Source organism: Zonotrichia leucophrys, chromosome 14 (assembly GCF_028769735.1).
Source record: "Zonotrichia leucophrys gambelii isolate GWCS_2022_RI chromosome 14, RI_Zleu_2.0, whole genome shotgun sequence".
In the NCBI taxonomy this organism is placed as follows: Eukaryota; Metazoa; Chordata; class Aves; order Passeriformes; family Passerellidae; genus Zonotrichia; species Zonotrichia leucophrys.
The window spans coordinates 505902-526736 of record NC_088184.1 but is presented as its reverse complement, the minus strand read 5'-3'; the positions used below and the strand labels follow the sequence as shown (position 1 = coordinate 526736).

The 20835-nt window shown below is 53.1% G+C and overlaps 1 protein-coding gene across 1 annotated transcript; it reads left to right on the top strand.

Moving 5' to 3' along the window:
* Positions 1 to 9328: 9328 nt before the first annotated feature.
* Positions 9329 to 20256, top strand: ATP6V0C (ATPase H+ transporting V0 subunit c). The gene is made up of 3 exons (XM_064725960.1): positions 9329 to 9653; positions 18191 to 18374; positions 19425 to 20256. The coding sequence occupies exons 1-3, from the start codon at positions 9578 to 9580 to the stop codon at positions 19627 to 19629; spliced, it is 465 nt and encodes a 154-aa protein (XP_064582030.1). The 5' UTR covers positions 9329 to 9577; the 3' UTR covers positions 19630 to 20256.
* Positions 20257 to 20835: the final 579 nt, after the last annotated feature.

Sequence of the window (20835 nt, the reverse complement as noted above, 5' to 3'; positions counted from 1 at the left end):
CTAGGCATGATGGAGCTTCCTTCAAAGGAGGTGTTGGATGCCACACCCATGGTCCATGATGAGCTTGGGCAGAAGAAATCCCAGTCAGGCTCTGGCACACAGGGGAGAGGTGAAGCAGCCCCAGACTGAGGTCCCACAGTGCATCCGGCCCCCACTTTTGCAGCCAGAGACATTCAGGGCTCAGCCCCCTTTGCAGTGTGACAAATCCCAGCCCCTGGGGCTGGGCTGGTGTTGAATTCTGTGGTTTCTTCTTCTTCATCCTGCCACAGTAGTTCTAAAATGCCGTCTCTGTCTCCTGGGGCTGGATATGTCCCTGGCTGCAGGCACCAGCACTGTGGTCCCCAGAGGCCTGGGGGAGAAGGCAGCACATGAAGCCAGAGACAGGGCAGACCCTGAGAGCTCAGGCCAGCGTGCCCGGTCTCAGGATATGGATTTCGGGTTTGGGTGAGCATTTCTTCCAACCCAAGAGGAACAGAAACTCCCTCTCACTGCTGCAGCTTTTTCTGCTTTCTGGTAGTCCGGATCCTTCCCCGCTTGCTCGTTCCAGAGGAGGTGCTCATGCTTTTGGGAAACAGGCTCTGGTCCCTGCAGCTGCCGGTGGGCACCGGGCTGCCTGCCCGAGCGGGGCTTGTACAAGCAGATGTCACCTGGTCCCCATGATCAGCCAACTGTCCTCTCTTTTCACAGAGGGGGTTGGAGGAGAGGAACTGCCCACAAGGGAGACACTAAACACAGGAAACACAAAAATTATGCTTAACATAAAAAGGTCTCGTGCCTTTTTGCTCAGCAGCAGCTTCAGGGGCAGCCAGGGCTCTATTTTCCCCAGCAAACTGAGCAAAGGAACAACACTCTGAGAGGGGAATAGCACTTTCCTTCTGCCTTTCAGTTTGTCTTTCCTCAAACAAGGTAATAACTGAGTGCTGGTTAAGTTGGCTCACCCACAACATTTTAGGTTGAGTGGTCCTGGGCAGCAGGGACACAGCCAGGAAAGGCACTGGCTGCCACATCCTTTGTCCAATAGTGGGGCAGGGAGGTGAGGCCGTGGGGTGCCCTGCCCCACTGTGAACTAATGGGGGCTGCCAGGGGTCAGAGCACAGCTCCCGTGGTCCCCCTGAGCAGCAGAGTGAGACCGGGGCACTGCCAGCACCCACACCCAGAAATACCTCTGCAGAAAAACTGGTCACCCCAACCCATGAACAGAGCAATTGCTGGGGACAATCTGACCCTGTTTCGGCAAATTTCTTTGCCCAGTCAAAAATATCCTTCTCCAAGTGTATTAGTCAAGCCCAATGCAGAATGTGTGCAGGAGGAGAGTGGGAGGTGGGGGTAACACTGCATCCATGAACTGCAGAGGACAGGAGCTTCAGGGGCTCCCAGACAGCTGCCACTGGCACCAACACCATCTCAGTTTCATCTCTAGCTCTTGAGGGGTCTGTAAGCATGGGAACCTGGAGGAGAGGCCGGCAGGCACAGCATGCCAGGGGTGATGCTCTGTCAGAGTGCAGGAGCCAAGGCAGGAGGAGCACAAGCACAGCAGCTGTGTAGGAACACTTGGGAAGTGGCAGAGGTGTCGATGCAGGACAACCCCCAGCCAGGAAATAACATGCAAAATTCCATGATTCAGAAGGCTGAACAACTGCTTTATTATAGCTATACTATGTTATACTACACTATACTAATACTATATCATACTACTAAGGTACTAAAGAAAAACCTGTGACCCCTCACAGACAGTCACGACACAGTTTTGACCTAATTGGTCAATCAGTCAAAACAACCATCACCAGAGTCCTATTAACAAATCTCTTTTGGCAAACAATCTCCATAACACATTCCACGTGTGCCAAACAGGAGCAGCAAGTAGAGATAAAAATTGTTTTCTCTTCTCTCTTTGAGCTTTCTCACTGCTTTTCCCAAGAAAAATCCTGGGAGAGAGAATTGTGTCTCTCTCTGTTCAAAGAATATGTGAATACCACACAGAGGGATTGGATTTAATTTGTTAATTGGTAGTGAGGACTCTGATCCATGCTGAGCCAGGCAGGGAGGGGAGAAGAGACTCCAGCCCTGGTGCATCTCACAGCAGCGGTTCCTCAGCTCCTCGTGCCCAGCAGCTCTGCAGGAAGGTGCTGTTCTGCCAGCCAGCCAAGGTTTATCTCCCTCCCTACCTGCCAAGGCCCCAGGCCAAGGGATTGCTGGCAGCACAAGAAGCAGCAGGTTGTGAGGGCAGAGCCGTGGCACTGTCCCAGCTCAGGAGCAGCACAGCACATGGTTCTGAAGCAGCTCCCAGTCAGGCAGCAGAAAGATTCTGCCCTCACCAACCTGGATTTTCTCCCCAAAACGGAGTGTAATGACCCAAAATCGTCCTTCCCTTCCTTGGTGCCCTGTGGCTGCCTATTCTCAGCATCTGCCAGCAGCTCATCCTCAAAAAGATTGTGGGACCCTGGGCCTGGATTTGTCCTGCCACATCCTGTCCCCAGTATGCTCCTCTCCCCGTGTCCCCAGGGCAGCTCTCAGTGTTGGAAAACACACCAGTTTAAAAAATATTTTATATCACTTTAGCCAGGTTTGTTCACCTTTGCCCTGGGGAAGGGAACTGAAGCTTTCTTTCCAGGTCATTGTTTCTCCAGATGAGGCCTGATGGACTTGGAGTAGCCTATAGATATCCAGAAAGAAAAAAGGCCATCAAGGGAACATCAGCAGCCATCTACCAACACCTACCCCAGACATCTCCTCTGGAGAGGAGTTATGAAAAAATCGAAGAATGAAGATCTAATTAACATTAGAGGTGAGGAGATTCAGATCCAATGGGAAACTGAATACTGGGGGTTACTCAGCTCTGGACCAATGAACTTTAAAACAGTGCATCTCTACGGGTTTTGACTATATAAAGTTTGGGGAAAATCTTGTAAAAGAATGTGTAATGGAATTATTCTCTCTGCATACTCAGGCAATGTGTGGATGAGATTATTTCTGTGGTACATCCTGGCCAGATAATGAAAAAACACCTTGACTGTCTAACATAAAAATGTTGTTGTGTTGTATTCATATGTCTAGAGTCCCATACCTTCTGGGTGGTTTTTTCACAAGCAGCTCTTCACAGCAGTGCTGTTCCTGCTTCTTCATCAGAGCTCCTCCAAGGCTCTCCCTGACTGGCCACCCACCCCCTTTTATCCCAGTTATCTTCATTAGCCACAGCTGCCACCCAATTAAGGACATCACAGCTGCAGCCCATCAAGAACAACTAGGACTGGGGCAAGGCCACTTTTACAATACAGATATTCTACAAGGACTCCTACTATATTGTTGGAGGGTCTTTGTTTTTCCCACAGTTTCAGTGACACCAGGGCAGCAGGAGAAGATCCACAGACAGGAGAGTCCCAGTGGTATTCCAGGCTCTCTCTGTGGGGTGATGTCTGCCATGGCTGTGGGAAGATAACAAATAGTGCCTGCACTCACAAGCCTCTGGCAAGAAAAAGCCGTGGCGGGCAGGCTGCAGTGCAGGCTGGCCCGAGCACTGGGCTTGTGCCTCTCTGGGTGTCTCTGCAGCCCACGTGTGGCTCCCAGCCACCCAGCATCCCTCCCACGCTGCCTGCCCATCTCACCCTGCATCATGCCTCCAAAACTGCCTCTCCAGGATATGTCAGCTGTTCCAGACCCCCATTTGCAAACCAGCTGCCCAAAAGCCAAGGGTGGGATGTTGGTGTGCTGGGTCTCAGTGTCTGCTTCCAAGAGCCCTCAGATGCAGTGTAGGGACAGGCTGTGTGCTGGGAAAACCACACTGGCTCCTCCTAGAAATACAAACCCTGTGACTGGGGACTGAAAATCCCCAACAGCACCGCAGGTACAGCCAGTGGCTTGCTGAAGGGTGCCAAGGGGGAAGGGGATATCCCATGCAGAGCCCACCCAATGCCCAAGAAATTCCTTTTCCATGCGTGAAGGTAGAACTAGACAGTGATGCCATAATGGAGAGAATGTCCCAACCCAACAGCAGGAGCCACATGACTTCCACCAGTAACTATGGTAACCCAGAGCAAATAAATGCTATTTTCAAACCATGGGCAGAACCTCCTTGTGGGAAGCCCGGGCTGACCCCCACTGCCAGCTGAGTGCTGGGAGCCAGCATGGATCCCCTGTGGAAGGGAGGATGAGGACCAGCCCCACACAGTGTGCAGTCCTGGATAGGGCATTTCAGAAAAAGGACGGCAGAAAAATCCCACCTTCTCTCCACACCATTCCCAGAAGCTGAAGAAACTGTAGGAACATGGATATTTTCCCAGCTGCACTCACACAGAAGCGTGGTGTGGAAAAGAGGAAGATCAGAGGGTTTACATAGGGTAGGGAAGTCCTGGACAAAAAGATGAGAAGGGAAAGAGATCAGGGTAGATGGGGATGATGGATGGGATGGGATGGGATGGGATGGGATGGGATGGGATGGGATGGGATGGGATGGGATGGGATGGGATGGGATGAGAGGCCCCTGATTGCCTCATCTGGAAGTCCAGCACCGGGGAAATCCCAGGAAAGAATTAACAACTCAGGGTGGGCATCAGTTAATTAAGACCCAAATACAGCAAGGGAAACTCCTTTTGCAAATGGCCCAAAGTCCTGACTGGGGAAGCGAGGAGCAGCCGGGCCCCAGGGCCGTGACTCCTGCCCTGTGGTTTCGGTGGGACACTGCCAGGGGCACTGAATGAGGAAATGCTCCACAGGCTTCGCTCTGTGGCTGCCCAGCGCTTGCTGCCAAGACGTGAGCAATGCACCCACTGCCAGAGCTGCATTTCTCGTCTCCAATCCCTGCACCAGCTCAGCTCCACTGTGTCTATCAGACCTCCAGACTGAAAGCCCACCTGGGCTTGTCCTGAGCTGAGATGCATTTTTAACACCTTAACACAAATTCTCTCATGGTACCCGGGGGGCAGAGCATTCCCTGCCTGTCCTGCAACAATGCAATTCCATGCTGGCATCTCAGTACCCAGAGCTGTCCTGCAGGGGCAGGGGGCTCCCAGCTGGCTGCACAGATGCCTTCCACCTTGCTCCATGACACGGGCAAAACCACCAGCATTGCCGTGGCTTTTAGAAATAGATCCCCTGCTAAACAACTCTCCAACCTGCCAAAAACCAGCTGGGTCAGGGCAGGTCAGCAGCCCTGGAGTCCCATATGTGGCATGGAGCAGGCAGTGTCCAGCTCCTGCTCATTGGAAGCAGCTGACAGAAGCTGGAGCCCTCTGAAATTGCTCTCCAAGGTGTCTGGTCCATGCACAGACAAGGCTCAGGGCAGCAGGAGAGTCATCTGCCATGAGGCCACCCAGAAAATAGGTGGTGGCACCTCTCCCCTGCACTTGCTGGAAAGCCCACTTCATTCTCTGCTCCTTCCTTGGCATGGGAATGGGCAACCCAAAATCCCTCTCAGGCTGGGTTTGGTTTGGTGTGGTGCCATGCCATGTGGTGAATGAGAAGGAAAAGGCAGCTCTGGAGGTGCCACCCTCACGTCCCCCTGGTGAGCGTGGGCGTGTTGGTGCCAGCCTGGCGAGCGCCTGGCGAGGGGGTGAGAGCTGGTTGCTGTGGGAACAGGAATTCATTTGGGTTCTTCTGCATCCAAGCTCTGGCCCTCTGCCTTTGATGTTGTGTTCACCTCCCAGTTTGCATTGAATTTTGCTCCTCCTCCCATTGCCCTTTCCCTGAGGAAGAAATACCCCCGCAGCTCCACAAGGCAGAAGCAGAACTGGCCTGAGAGCCTTGGTGTCCCCACTGAGGGGTGGCAGGGGGGCAGTGACACGGGGCCAGAACAGAGCCAGGTTTGACTGAGAGCCCCCAGCCAAGGGTGCCATCGCTGCGGGGCTGCAGCTGCCATGCTGGGAATGCCACGGTGCTCTCGAACAGCCCTGCTCTGGGAAGGCCTCCAGTTACTCTTGGGGACCTGCTGCAACACACCAGGCATGACAGGGAGCCCGGAGAGGACAAACGTGCTGTTGTCACCGGTATCCAATGAGTCCTTCCCCTCCTCCGGCCCACGTGTGCTTTGTGCATCCCTGTGTCCCCTCACTGCCCCGACCACAGCCACAGCCGGGCCATCAGCGTGGCTTCACGGGCATCGCAGGAGAGTGCCTGGCACACACATCCATCGGCCTGGGCAGCCCAGGGGGTGTGGAGAGAGCCAGGAGGGCTGGGCACTCCCGGATGGGTGAAAGGAGGGGGATGCTCTCATTTCCAGCACCCAGACCTCCCCTCTGTGCAAACCCATGTGCAGGGGGAACCACACTGACTCCACCGTGACCTCCATGGCTCCACCCGGGTAGGAGGAGGCTGAATAAATACATGCCGCAGGGAAAATGTAAAATGCAATGTTTTGAAAGGAAATTTTATTGCCAAGAGCTTAAAAAATATCCTCGCTGTGAATCAGCAATTTCAGGTGAAACCCAAACAATTTCTTGGACCTTTAGTGCTGGAGAACTGAGACCCGGAGACATTGAATGAGTCCCGAATGAAGAGCATGGGAGGCGGAGAAGGAAGGAGAGGAGGGCTCGGCTCAGCACGATGCGGGGGCAGGGAGACTCCCGGCCGCTCCAAGGGGGAGGGAGGGAGCTGGGCCCTGGGGGCGCCGCTGCTCGGCCTCAGCGGAGACACGGCACCCCAGAGCGGCACCGCCGCCGCCACTCGGGAGCCCCCGGCCACAGGAGGCTCTCTGTGGGCCGGGACGGAGCTCGCCGGCAGCTGGGCGGGGATGGGGCCGGGCGATCGGCGGGGATGGGCCCGGGCGATCGGCGGGGATGGGGCCGGCTGATCGGCGGGGATGGGGCCGGCTGATCGGCGGGGATGGGGCTGGGTGATCGGTGGCGGCGCCGGCCGGAGGGGCACGGCAGGAGGCGGCGGCAGCGCCGCGGGCACGGAGCGGCTCCACGGCAGCCAGGGCCGCCCCCCGGGACCCGCGACACGCACAGCGGGAAGAGCAGCCCTTAGGGGCCCGTAAAATCCACCCTGGTCCCTGCTCCGAATATTGTTGCTGGTGTTGCTCCAGTCTCTTGGTGTCCTTGGGGCTTTGAGGCTCTCGCCCAACAACACGACAGCAGCCATCACCCACAGATAAATTCCTGGGGCGGAGATCTGGGCTCATCCCTGCCAGCCAGGATGCCCACGGCACTCTCTTTGGGCTCTGCCCCTTGCAAGGCCCCCTCACTGCAACCAGGCCAGGCACAGTGCTGGCAGAGATGCCCACTCCAGGTGAGGGCTGGTGGCAGCACGGCCAGACCCAGCCCAGGAGGGCACAGACCTGAGCACCAGGGTGGGATGAGGCACCACAGGCCAGGCCCCATCTCCCCTCACCAGCCCAAATCTGGTGAGCAAACTGCTGATGCTGCCAGTGGCCCAAGGGGTGAGAAATGCACTCAGTGACCAATTGCTCTGGAGCCGAGAGGCAGGGATTGTCCTGTGACAGTGAAAGGTTAAATTTGAGCTGCTGGAAACACAGCTAGCAGTGACAGCCACGACCACAGAGTGATGACCACGATGACCACACTGAAAAAGTTCATGTCCCAGCGTGGAAAAGCAGCAATGGGGGGAGTGGTGCTGGTGGTGGCAGTGATGATGATTGTGGTGCTGGTGGTGGTTATGATGGTGGCAGTGCTGATGGCAGTGGTGGTGGTGACAGTGGCAGTGTGCTCCCAGATGGGATGCACGGCCCCTGCAGCCACCTCTGCCAGGGCTCAGGACAGGCTCCACCTCTGTGGCTGACTCCCAGCCCACTGCTCTCTTTGTGCCTCCAGCCAACCTCTGCCATGGGCCATGTATGTGCTGGATGTCCCCATGAAGACTTGGTGACAGTCTCCCTCTCAAAACCAGCATGCCCTGCTGCCAGTACCCAGCACATGCCAGCCACCTCTGCCCACTGAAGTACCAGGACCTGTGGTGCTCAAGCAGCAGCAAGGAATTTGCCAAAGTAAATCCAGTCCTCAGCTTCCCTGTGGGCTCTAACAAGGCTAAGGGGGCCAGAAAAGTGGCAACACAGGGGAAAAGGCAGGTGGCCCTTGAGTAATTAAGAGACCTGGTGTTTTGGGACACAGAAAGCTCAGCCAGATTTGTGGCAGCAGGAACTGTTAATGACCCCCCAAACCCTGGGCAGCAGAATGGCATGGGTCACCCTTCCAGGATGGGCTGTAGGAGCCTCCCTCTGCGATGGTTTGGGATAGGTTTGGCTCAGGGGAGCGCCTGCAGGAGAGAGTAGGTGGCAGAGCCTATGGAGGGACAATACCGTGGTTCAGACCCAGCCCACCCGCTCACCTCCAGCCTGGGGAAAAGGACGGGCCAGGGGCTGGTCGTCACATCCAAAGGAGCAGGATCGATGGGTGGGACGGCAGTAGAACTCCAACAGATGCTGCCACCCTGGACCCTTGGAAGATGTGGAGTGCAGGGGCTGGAAGGCCCTAGAGGGGAGCCCAAGCCAGCACGGCCCCACGGGCACAGCTGATGCCTCGTGGGAGGCTCACAAGAGCTGAGCACAGCTCAGGCGACAGGGTCGGACAGGAAGGGGGACACAGCACGCAGGCAAGGCACAGGGCAGGTGGCACCTGGCACGGGAGGACATGGCACGAGGAACACGGCACATGGGACACAGAACATGGCACCGGGGTTACGGCACATGGGACACGGGACATGGCACCGGGGTCACGGCACATGGGACATGGGACATGGCACTGGGAACACGGCACATGGGACACGGGACATGGTACCGGGATCACGGCACATGGGACACAGGACATGGCACTGGGAACATGGCACATGGCGACGGGACGCACCGTGGGGGATGCGGCACCGGAACGCGGCACACGGTCATGGGGATCCGCGGCAGGAGCCGCGCCCTGGGGTCAGATAACGGGACACGGCCCGGGCGGTGCTGCAGGGACACGACACACAGACCAGACAGGGGGACGGGACACACGGACACGACTCGAACATCACCGGCCCGAGGCAAGGCCGCCGCCGCGTGGGCGGGGCCGTGACGGGGCACGCCCCTTATGCTAATGAGAGCTGAATCACGCTCAGCGGACCGCGGCCGTCGGGCAGGACGGGCTCAACCAGGCGGCGCGGAGGGGGGAACGAGAGGAGGGCATCAGAGTTGGGCAGTCAGCGCCGCCGCTACGACCTGGGGGCGGGCGGGGGAGCCCGGATGGCGCTGACTTCGCCGGCGGCCGCGCCGCAGAACCGGGATCGGAGTGCAGGAAGAAGGAGTGAGGAGCGCGCGAGCGGGCGTCCCCCCTGCCGCGCGCGTGGTGTGCGCCGAGGGCGGGGCGGGCGGGGGCGGTGGGTGCGATCACGTGACGGGCGGGCCGCCGCCATTTTGTCCTGCGGAGGCCGTATTTAGGGCGCAGCGCGCGCGCCGCCGCCACTCCCGCCGGGACGGAGCTTCCGCGCCCCGGGCCCCGCCGCCGCCCGCCCTGCGCCCCCACCCCGGCTCCCTCTGCCCCGCCCGCTCCCCCGCCATTTTGTGGCCGAGCATTGCCCGCCGAGGACCGGCGCCGCGGCTCCCCCGCCCTCTCGCGCTCCGACTCTAGCGGCGCCTCGGCCCGGCCCGGCTCGCGCAGCCATGTCCTCCGGCGCCAGCCCCGAGTACGCCTCCTTCTTCGCCGTGATGGGCGCTTCGGCCGCCATGGTCTTCAGCGGTGAGCACCGACCGGCAGCGGGAGGGACCGGGGGGAGGGTGGGGAGGAGGGGGAGCGCGGTGCGGGGGAAGCGGCTTCTTTTTCCCCGTCACTGCCCTGCCCCGGCGGGGCGCCCTCGCCGGCAGGGGCTGGGATTCCTGGGGCGCCCCCCCACCCCCTCCCCCGCTCCATCCGGGCTCTCGGGGGCAGCGGAGGGTCCGTGCCGGTGACGTCACCGCCGGCGGAGCCCCCGAGGCCACGTGACTGCGGCGGTGCCGCCCGGGCCGCCCCCCCCACCCCCCCCCCCCGGGCAGCCGCGGGCCGGGGTCCCCCCGGGGCTGGGGTGAGGGGGGGGTTCGTGCCCCGGCTGCCCGCGGAGTCTCCGGCTCTGCCTCCCCCGGCCTCCGCGGCGGCGGCGCTTCTCCCACTGTGACTCGGACGTGGTGTCTAAACCATTCCCCGGATAACGCAAGACCGGTTTTTGACGGGATTAAACATAAACGTGCGGTCGTTTGGCGGGCAGGCCGCCTTAGAGACGTTAATGCCACTGCAGGCGATGGACGGGCTCTGAGCTGCCCCGTGGAATGGGAATGCCGGGGCACGGGGAAGCCCCGCTCCATGGCCCTCCCTCTGCGTCTCCAGGCAGCGAGCTCAGTGCGGTGTAAATTGGGTCATCCTGCGGCATTGCTCTCCCCACTGAAGGAGCTCAGATGTAGGGGCTGTAAATGCTGGTTGGCACCAGAAATGCCATCCTTTAATGCGTTGTCTCTCGGAGCCTTGTTAAACCTACAGAAGGTGACTGCTGTTCCTGCACAGCGTTTGCTGCTCTTTGGTGGGGGCAGACCTGCTGTTCCCTTTTACATCTAACATGGGAAGGCTTCAGCTGTTTTTTTTCCAAATGCAGGTATCACAATAATTAGGAATAAAACAATTAGGAACCAATCTAACTTTCCTTTCTGAAGGCTTAGCCCATGTCTCCACAGACGTGAACATACTTACTGGTCTTTGGCTCCCTTCTAGTCCTGAATTGGTCTTAGCTCAAGCTGCCTAAGTGCTTTTGAGGTGCTTGGGATCCCATTGTGTTAATATGGCCTCTAGGATGGCGGCTGGGTCTGCAGGATGGATTTGGGAAGCTCTCTTGATTGATGCATGTGGGAGGTGAAATCATGCAGAGAGCCAAGTGGACAGTGAATTAAAATTGGTGCTTGAGAGGAAGCTGTCTGGCCATGCTGGTGTGGGCACCATGGACTGGTTCCACACCAGCCATGTTTGTGACTTAAATTTGTGATAAAACAACAGCTTGGTTAGGTGTGTTTAATTTGTACATGGTGGTGGGATGCAGATGTTGATGCTGAGGGCAGTCAGTGGCCTGCCACCTTGGATTTCAGACACTGTACTCACTCTTGACAGGTAAAAATTTTCCTGAAAGTCAATGGTTGAAATGCCATAGGAGCCAGAGTTGGGGCTGCTGACCTACCTGCTTCTTGGCTACTGAAGATAATGGAGGAAGAAACTAAGATCTAGTTACTTGTTGGGAAAAAATAGTCAGTGGTTCACTGCATTTTGCAAAATGGTCCTAAATAATGAGCTTTCCTTCCAAGGAAGGAGTTGCTGATTTCCTCTTGCAGAATGGGTTTTGGAAGCAAAAGAACATGGCTGTGTGGCTTTAGACACCATGTTAGTGACGTGTGAGTGTGCTTCAGCTGAAGCATCAGTGAGGGATGCAGACTTGAGTCAGCTCTTTAACACGAGTTTGGAGTGGTGCTGGCGTGTCTGAACCAGCAGAGAAGCCTTTCCTAGAAGCTGCAGCATGACAGCATGGTGCTGTGGGATTGCAGGGGGAAGGTTTGGGTCAGTCATAAGCTCTATTGATGGAGGCTTGGTGTCTGTGTTGTTGCAGTTGTTTTGTGAGAGGTCCTTGATGCAGAATCTGTCTAGTTGTCCTGGATTCAGTGAGTTCAGAGGTCTGTCCTGGCCTCTGATGTTGTAATACCAGCAGGTCTGAGCCATGCAGGTACTCTTGCCAGGGCCAGTGATGGGTTCAGGTGCTGGACAACAGGTTATAGGGTGTGCTGATGGGAAATTATTTCTTAGGTGTGCCTGTTCAGTGAAGCAGTTTGTATTTTTAAGGCAATATGGCAGAGGTGTCAACAGAGGATAAACTAAAACTTGCAGTTATGTAGCTTTTGTAACAGGCATGTTGCATCACAGCATGTTCTGATGGTAGTTGTTAAAAAACCCTTGATTTTGAAGTAAGGAGCTAAATCTGGGCAAGCAGTTAAAACTCTAAAATTGTCCTGGATCTGTGTTAATTAGTGCAGTGAATCATGTCTGACTCATGCTATATCTAAAGATCACATTCTTGTGGAGCTTGTAGTTCCGAGATATGTTTCTAGTAAACATGTTCAGGTTCTATACTGTCCAGGGTGGTTTGATGTGAAAACAAGTGACTTGGAGCAGTCCTATGTGCTGTGTGAGCACTACTTGCTGATGGTAAATAGATAGCAGAACTTGTTCTGGTCAGCCAGAGACAAGAGCAGGCTGCTGTGACCTTGGCCATCTTTGAGCCTGTCTGGTTATTTGCAGATTACAACTTGTTCTCACTGCTGCAGTTCCTTATTTCCCATGGGGTGGGTCAGGTGCTGTTGAGTGATTAAATTATTGTAGCTTTTTCATGTGATATGAGCACACCAGAGTGGACATGTGTGGTGTTGGGCAGAGCTGTCTGGTTCTGGGTGTGCTGGTGCTCTGTGCAAAGCTCACAAGTGTGACAGCTCCATGCTGAGCAGAGTTGTCCTTAGGCCTGAACTCCAGCTGGGCATTCCGTGCCTTCAATACCTGCTGCACTGCCAAGCAGCTGGAAAATTCTTCTTGAAGAGAACTTCAGCCACCAGTGTTAAATTAGTCCTGTGTCTTCTAATTTTTGCTGCAGTGAAATAGTACTTTTGTTTTAAATTAAGGCTTTAGATCTCATAGCAGTTGGTTGGCTTTTAAGGGACCTCCATGGTAAAATAGCTGGCTCAGAACATGTAGTTTGGTGCAGCTGACAGCCCTGCAGAGTCTGATTCTGGAAGGCATCATGACTGTAAACAGCTTGCATCCTCAAAGGCAAATGGCACCTGTGCTTCCCGAAATACTGTCTGAGAGGTGGGGAGGTGGAACAGTAGAGCTGCTTGCAGGTAAAAATAAGATGGTGGAGTGCAGCTCAAGGTAATTTTCTGCTCCAAATGTGATGTGGGCAGGTGTGTGAGCTACCAGACTGTCTGCAGTAGAGATTAGCTTAAGCTTTTGTCCTTTACAGCAGGTAAAGCAGTGGATGGCTGAGACCTCAGAGCTGTAACAGAAGTGAGGTAGGCGATGTTTCTGCTGCTTGAGAATGAGGGAAGGCGTCTCAACAAGGGCAGCATTTCCTCTCGGTAAATGCCAGTCTTGGGAACATCTGAGAATGAGATGGATCATTATAAACCATTGGCTCTGCAGAACATGGCTTAAGCAGTTGTGCTGCAGTTTGTACTGTGGCTTCCTGATGGATCCCTGTCACCCTGGAGTCACTACACAGCCTGCAGGTGTTTCCCCTGTGGTGGGAGCAGCTGCCTCAGGACCTCTTGGTCAGCTTTTTTCCTTCCTAGAGCTGGCCTCTTCCATCTCCAGAGCATGACTGGTTGTGCACAGATGTTGCAAAGTGAACAACATCCCAGCCTGAGCAGGCTGTTGGGTGCTCCTTGAAGCAGTGGTTCACAGCAGTGTGTGCTTCTCCAGTGAAGCATAACTGGCTGCACTCACTTCCTTCAGAGGCTTTGGGTCAGGCTGCTGTGGCCACAGGAGTGTGCTGGGTGCAGGCAGGGGCTGTCCCATGCCACAGCCATGGGGAGCAGAGCTGTGGGTGCTGCTGGGTGTTCTAAGCTCCCCTGAGACCTGGTTAGGAAGGGGTCTTGCTAAGTGGTGTAACACACTGCTCTGCCAGTCGGTACCTGGAGTACACTGGTCACCTGGTTTGTGAAATGGGTCCTCTTGAAGGTGGTGTGAGGGAGCCTCTTTGATGATAAAGATATGTATCAAGTGTCTGGGTGGGCTTTGCTGCTTGCAGAAGGACAAGCCTGTGCTCCATGGCAAAGTGCTTTACCATACTTGAAAAATCAAAGAGCTCTGTGTGACAATCCAGAGTGCCAGTTGAAGCAGCTCTTGGACAGTTGGCTGGCAGATCCTTTCTTTTCTTTGAACTGCTGCTATTACAGCAATGTCTAAAGGAGCTGGTGGTTTTTTAAGTTCTCAGATGTATTGACCCAAGACTAAAAGGCCTGCCAGTCTTGGAGAATTTTGATAATGCAGTAAACTGACAGTGTTAGCAGCCTTTCATTACATTATGGAAGAACAAAAAGTTATCCCTAATCCTGAAAAAGGTGACTCACTAAAGGGTTCTGAGCTTACAGCTTCCTGTAGAGCAGCTTCACTGTTTACTCCTGGGGTTTTCATTGGGGAACAGGCTTCAGCCAGTGTGATGAGAATTTACATAGGCTCCAGTGCAGTATCCCTAAGGAAGCTGGTCTGTTCTGTGCAGCTGCACCTGGGCAGAGCAGCAGGTTTTTTCCAGAAGTATCCATTACTGTAACTTGAGGTGGAGCTGTTGAATGTGGTGGGGTGGGAGGGGGCAGGGCCAGCCTGTGGGAAGCAGCCTGTTCCTTTGGAAGTGTCCAGGTTTCTGGTATGGCAGAGCAAGGACTGTGCTTCACCTGGATGTCACCTTGAACATTTCTCCAGCCTTTTAAGAACATCCTGCTCAGGGATGAATAGATGTTGGTGAATTGGTGCCTGTATGCTCCCAGGGAAGCCTGCCTACTGCAGAGGGCAGCCCGTTTGATAATGATTAGTTTTAAAAGGCTCCAGGTGCAAGTGCTCATCTCAAATGGTCCTTCATGCTTGCTGTGATAGTAACCAGTGGTATCCTAATTGGAAAGCTGGCTTTTATTGCTAGCTCACTTCTCATGCAGGCAAGTTCTGCATGTTAGTGCTCTGCAAATCTCTCACATGCAGTGTGGAAATCTGGTTCACCATGGTGGGACGTGGGAGGAATCCCTGGCTTGGATGGACCAAATGCTGCTGGAGTGTGTGTGGCTGGTTCTGAACCTGTGTGAATGTATCAACTGGTGAAACTGGATCTGTGCTACTAGATCTCTGAACTTGGAAGGCTCCTCACAGCCTCCTTCTGTATCAAGGGAGTGACTTGCATCTGATTTAATTGCAAGGTTTCTCTTCTTGGTGTGTGCCCTGAGTGAACACAGTCACCTGCTGGAGCAGGTTGGTTCTGATGCTGGGGCTGCCCTTGATCTGAGGAGCAGGATGTGGGTGGAGCCCTGTGGAGCTGTGGCAGTGGCAAGAATACAACCAGGCTTCAGTCTTTGGCACTGCAGCCTATCTGGCAAGGGCCTGTCTGGTTCATACTTGATCCTGGAGCTGCACAGCCCCACGCCCTCTGCTAGCCCTGTTACAGGGACAGATATGGGGAGGTGCCAGGCAGCAGGTCCTCAGCCCAGAGGGGAGGGCATTTTGCCCCCAGGAGCAGTACATAAATCAGCTCTGGGCTGTGAGTTCAAGGACTAAATCGGGTATTTCACAAGGGGGTTAACCTCTGAAACAGGATTACTGGGAGTAAGTGGTCTTGAGTGATGTGCATTGCAATTTCTCTGTATTGTAACATCTTGAACTTCTAAATGGCACAATTCCTGGTTAGAGACCTGGTGAACTGTCTGTCTCTGGTGAACCAGATATGTGAAGCGCTTTTTGACCTGCCAGGTAAATGTTTTGACAGGTCTACCTCTTTAAAGGTGGTGTTTGGAGCTTGCTTGGCCTGTATGTTAGAGGTGAGGGAGCTGGATGAGCTGACACAGAAACCCAGAGTCCTGGTGTGTAGCAGAGGTACAGCTCTTGCCCCATTTCCAGTGTCTGCCACAGAGCTCTCCTCAAACTCTGTTTAGCAAGATTTTGGAAAACACATCCTTCCATTTGATCAGGGATATTTAAATGTAGCATATATGTGCTTCAGTTGTTTAGAGCTGCTGCAAGGTAGAGGTGAAGGTGTGGAGGAACATTTTCCAGGGTGTCCGTAGCCCAAAGCTGAGTGGCTGTGCCACTCAGAGGCATGGTGGGGAGCAGGTATTGTCTTTGCCACCTTCCCTGTAATACTGAGATAATGTCAAAGATGCAAGGACTACTTGCCAGACTAGTAAAGCTGCCTTGTAAGGTGCTGAAGATGGCTCTTGGTTGGGGTGGTGGTGAAGGCTTCCTTGGGAGCAGATGTGCCAAGCTCTGAAGCTCTGTGTGGTCACCAGTGGGAGTTCAGTAGAGTTTCAGTGACATCTAAGACTCTTATGTGAAGACTGGTAAAGATAGGCTTTCTTTCAAACTGTATTTAAAACAAATTCAAGGCGTAAGATCTGGCCTCTTCTGGGATTTTAACTGGGAGCTGACAAACTCGTGCTGCACTGCCCCTCCACAAAAGCTTGAGCAAGCTGACTTTCTTGTAAATGGGGTTACAAAATCACCTTCTCTAATCTATCACTGCAATAATTGCAACACCCTCAAGTAGCTTCATGCTTTTGGAGGAAGTGATGACTGATAAAACTTTAAATAGTGAACTTCCCTCATAAGCCTCTGCATTTTTTTGAGAGGTTTGTAAAAGATTGCAGACAGGAGAAGTGGTTTTTGCTAAATTCTGTACCCAGAGTAGACAGTGGGACCAGGATTCAGGCTTAGTTCCAGCTCTTAGAAGGTGCTTTGTCCAACAAAAAGGTTTCCTAGTTCAAGTCAGTGATTTCTTTCTGGAGTTCCTAAGGGCTACACCCTAAACAGAGCCATCACTGAAATGGCTGATTAGATCCATGTGCTAATATCCAGGTTCATCTGATATTTGCAGCTAGAAGTTGCTCCTGGCTCAAGCTTCCTAAGCTGGGTTCTAGTTCTGAGTAGCCCAAAAGAGCCCTTCCCATCACCTTGTGCCAGTCAAGGTTCAAGAGCTTTGCTAGCACAGAACAAATTGGTAGTTAATGAGACTTTCCCTTCAGGCTTTTGTAGCTAAAACTGAACTTCCTTCTGAGAATGAACCTTGTGTTGGTGCAGTGGTGCTGCTTGTATGAATGATGTGGGGTTCTAGTGCCAAGCCAGGAGGATGACTGCACTAAATACAGGCTTTGTGGGGGTGCTGAGTGAGAAGCAGGGAAGCATGTACCCAAATACCTCCAAATACCTCCCAGCAACTCTTCACAAGAGTCTGACAAGGTGCACAATCTCAAGCTCTAATACTGGTGTAAGGCAGAGACACATCTTTGTGGAACAAGCAGCTCTCCCTTGGAGAAACCTTGGTTTTCTGTGGGTGGAGCAGATGTAACTGTTAGGTCTCAGAACAGCACAAAGATGTTAAATGCCCACAGTTTAAGTGGACTCCAGCAGCGTTTTAGAACAGATGCAAGAACATTTTCTTGCCTAATAGGATTGACCTCTGAGGACGATCTTGATGGTGTCAGAAAAGGAGACTGCCTGCCCTTCCATATGCCTGTCTCTGCTGCTTCAGGGACTTATTCCTGGCTGGCAGTTGACATGCATATCATCTCTAGATGATGGTGAATACAGTAGGAAGCTGTGGAGTTCCAGAGTACTCCCCAGTAAGGCTGAAGGAATGATGTCTTTTCAAGTACTGCAGAATCAAAGAACAATGTATTTGAGGAAGTTTCTGTGAGGCTTATACCAAGCTTTCAAGGCAGAAGTTAGTTAGGGATAGTGCTTTGGACTCTTCCAGGTCTCTGGTGCAGGTGATAAACCCATCATCCTGTGCAGGTCTCTGCATGCTCAAGTGTTGATGGGGATGATGAGTAAACCTTAGGTGTAAGGTGGTTTTGGTCCTCTATAAACTACAAGCCAAACTCTTCTTTGTGGTTCCAGTTGCTGGATTGACAAGTATTCAGACCAGAATCCTTCATAGGTGAGGTCACACACTCCATGTGCCAGAGCCTTTCTCCAATGAATGATGTGGAGCAGTAATATTTGAGTTGATTTCTATCTCAGTGTGTCTGATGAAGCTGCAATGGCACATTTAACTCCAGGGCCAAAGCATAGGCAAATGGGTTTTGTGGGAGAATGGGTCCCACAGAGGACATGTGTGCAGCTGAACTCAGTTCAGGTGGCCCAGCTCTCAGCTGTGTTCTGCTGGGGTAAACAGATGTGCTTTGTTGAGCCTTGCAGTGTGGACTCTGGGAGGACACAAACACTGGAGTTCCCTTTGGGACTTTGGATTTTGGCCCCTAAGGAGGGGCATGGGTGGCTGCTGGGGGCGTGCCCTGCTGTGAAGCTGGCCTGGGAGGATGTTCTGCTATCAGGTCTGTTTGAACAGCACCTCTTAATCCTTTGGTAGGTCACTTCCTCATCCCTTAGGGGAGTATTCCTGGCTGTCATGTGACTGTGTTAGTTTTGCACAATCCTTCCTTGTGCTGACTTAGCTGTTCTAACTGCAGCCTAGTGAAAGAAATTATATTTGGGTACATGTGTAATGCATTTTTTTTCTCTTCCAGCCTTGGGAGCTGCATATGGAACAGCAAAGAGTGGCACAGGTATTGCAGCCATGTCTGTCATGAGGCCTGAGCTGATCATGAAGTCCATCATCCCTGTGGTCATGGCGGGTATTATAGCGATCTACGGCCTTGTAGTGGCAGTGCTCATTGCCAATGCCCTCTCACCTGAAATCACGCTATTCAAGTAAGTTGCTGCATCTGGCAGTTCTGTTTCAGACTGTCCTGTCACTGTTTGATGCTCTGTGTGGGGGTGGTTTTGGCTCAAGGCCCCTGGAAGGGCTGGCAGTGCTGAATGTGCTTGGCTAGGCTTTGGAGCATGGGCTGGGTTCCAGCTGTCCTGTCAGATGCCTCAGCCCCAGTGGAGTTGGCTGTACTGGCTGTCACAGATCAATTGGGTGTCCCACTGCTCGTTGTGGGGCTGTGGCTTGGAAGCAGCCATGTACAGGCAGCACTGGGAGAGGAGGCAAAGCTTGTGTCATGATGCCAGACTCCAGACCTGCATGTACAGGTGTTTCCAAAACTGTCTAAATAGATCTGCTGTTGCCTGGGAGATGCAAGTAAATAATTAATATTGCTTTTGCTGTGGTAAGTCAATCCTTGAGCTATACATCGGGCCTCTAGCAGCTACAGTCTGAAACTTAGACTGCTCTTGGCTTCTGAAAACAGCTGGAACTGGTGTGGTTGAGCCCTCTTGGAGTTAAACAATGCTGCTGAAGTGACACGTATCTGTGTTGCTGTACAGGCTGTACCTGTGAGCAGAGTGCTTGGCCTAACAAGACATGGTCTAAAACAGCAGATACAAATGGTCCTTTGCAATTACCAGGTGAGCAGACACTGATAGGGACTGCTCCATAGGACACTCTCCTTCTTGGAAAACCAGACCATTCCTGCCCAGCTTCTGCAGTGCAAGACACCTGAATGTGCTGTGGCTGAAGGCTGGAGATGAGCAGCTACTAACAGGCTGCAAAGTACTGTGGGGCAGGCATTGCTGCAAGTGCTGTTCTGACAGCATCCTGAGCCTGCTGGTGGCCAGATGAACCCAGTAACTCAGTTCCGTGTATGAGCCATGATGTTCACGTGAAGATCCTTCACTGCTGCCTGTCTTTTAAGTATCAGAGTTAGGAGTGTCAGTAAGCATTGCTATGAGACACATTGGGCTTGTTGAAAGAGTTAGGGGCTTAAGACTGGGTGTCTCGTTCCTTGCCACTGAAACTCTTCCATCTCTGTCCCACAGGAGCTTCCTTCAGCTGGGCGCTGGCTTGAGCGTGGGTCTCAGCGGTCTGGCTGCTGGCTTTGCCATTGGCATCGTGGGCGATGCAGGTGTCCGGGGCACGGCACAGCAGCCCAGGTTATTTGTGGGGATGATCCTCATTTTGATCTTTGCTGAAGTCTTGGGTCTCTATGGCCTCATTGTTGCCCTTATCCTCTCCACGAAGTAAATGTTGCGGTATGATGTAAAGAGATGTAACAAATCTACGTTTAACAAAAAAAAAAAGCTCCAGAATGAAAATGGTTTCTCCAATGTGTACAGTTGTCCCAATTTGGTAGTTGATCTCTTGTAAATGCGCAATATATGTTAGTGACTCGTCTGTCCTGTGTGTACTTCAATATTAACTTGGATGGGTTGCTCCAGGCCTGCTGCATGGCTTGGGGTGGCCCGTGTGCAATTTTCCACCCATTGCTGTTAGTATTTTATGTATAAATATGAACTAGAAATGTAATTTTTTCTCTTCACTGGATGTTTATTTATAAAAGACTTGACATGTTCATACATCTATGGAGCAAGGATTTTCAATTTCCCATGCTATATATATTAATCTTATATATAGGTAGATTACACTGTGGGGTAAATTGTAAGTGCAGAGAATTCCTTGGATGTAATTTTGATTCTAAAGATTGCTGTAGTGTCCTGGTATTGGAGTATGAGAATTTTGTGTTTTATTACAGCAATTGTCCGAAACACTCCCGTGTTTCAATAGTAACTGCGTATGCTCCGGCATCAGTCGTGCACCCAGTGTTGGGTTACAAACTTCTACCATGTTTCCAAATAAAACTTCCTCACTACATTGCTGTAATGAGTCCCTGGCTCTGATTTCCAGCTGTTGCTGCTCCTTTGGGAAGTGGGTGAGGTCTCTTGAGGCGTGCAGGTTCCTGAAGTGACTGGGCAGCGTGCCAGTGATGCTGCCAGCTCTCCTGGGCTGTGGCACTGTGGTTCCCAGCTGCTGCCATGGGCCATACTCCTGGTGAGCAGGGGTGCAGGGCTGTGCTCACCCTGATCTCACCTGGCTCCGTGTGGGGCTCTGTGGCCAGGGGTCAGGGAGCTGCAGCCTGTAGAGGAGCTGCCTTGTCAGGAAACAAGCAGCCTGTCCTTGTGCTGGCCCTGCAGAAGCTGAGCTGCTTGGAAGCTGTACTGTGAATAGTAATTGCCTCTGAAGTACCTCAACAATAGTCTCATCAACAAAATGGCTTCAGTCAAGAATTTGTATTTTTATCTTATAAATCACAGGACCATTTGAGCTGGGAGATTCTGGTGCTGCAGCTGCTGAGTGCTGGAGCAGCCTCCTCTGGCCTGAGGATTTGAGTACTGCCAAGCTTCTATGGGAAATGCATGTTGGACCCTTTCAGTGGTAAAGCCAAAATGTTAC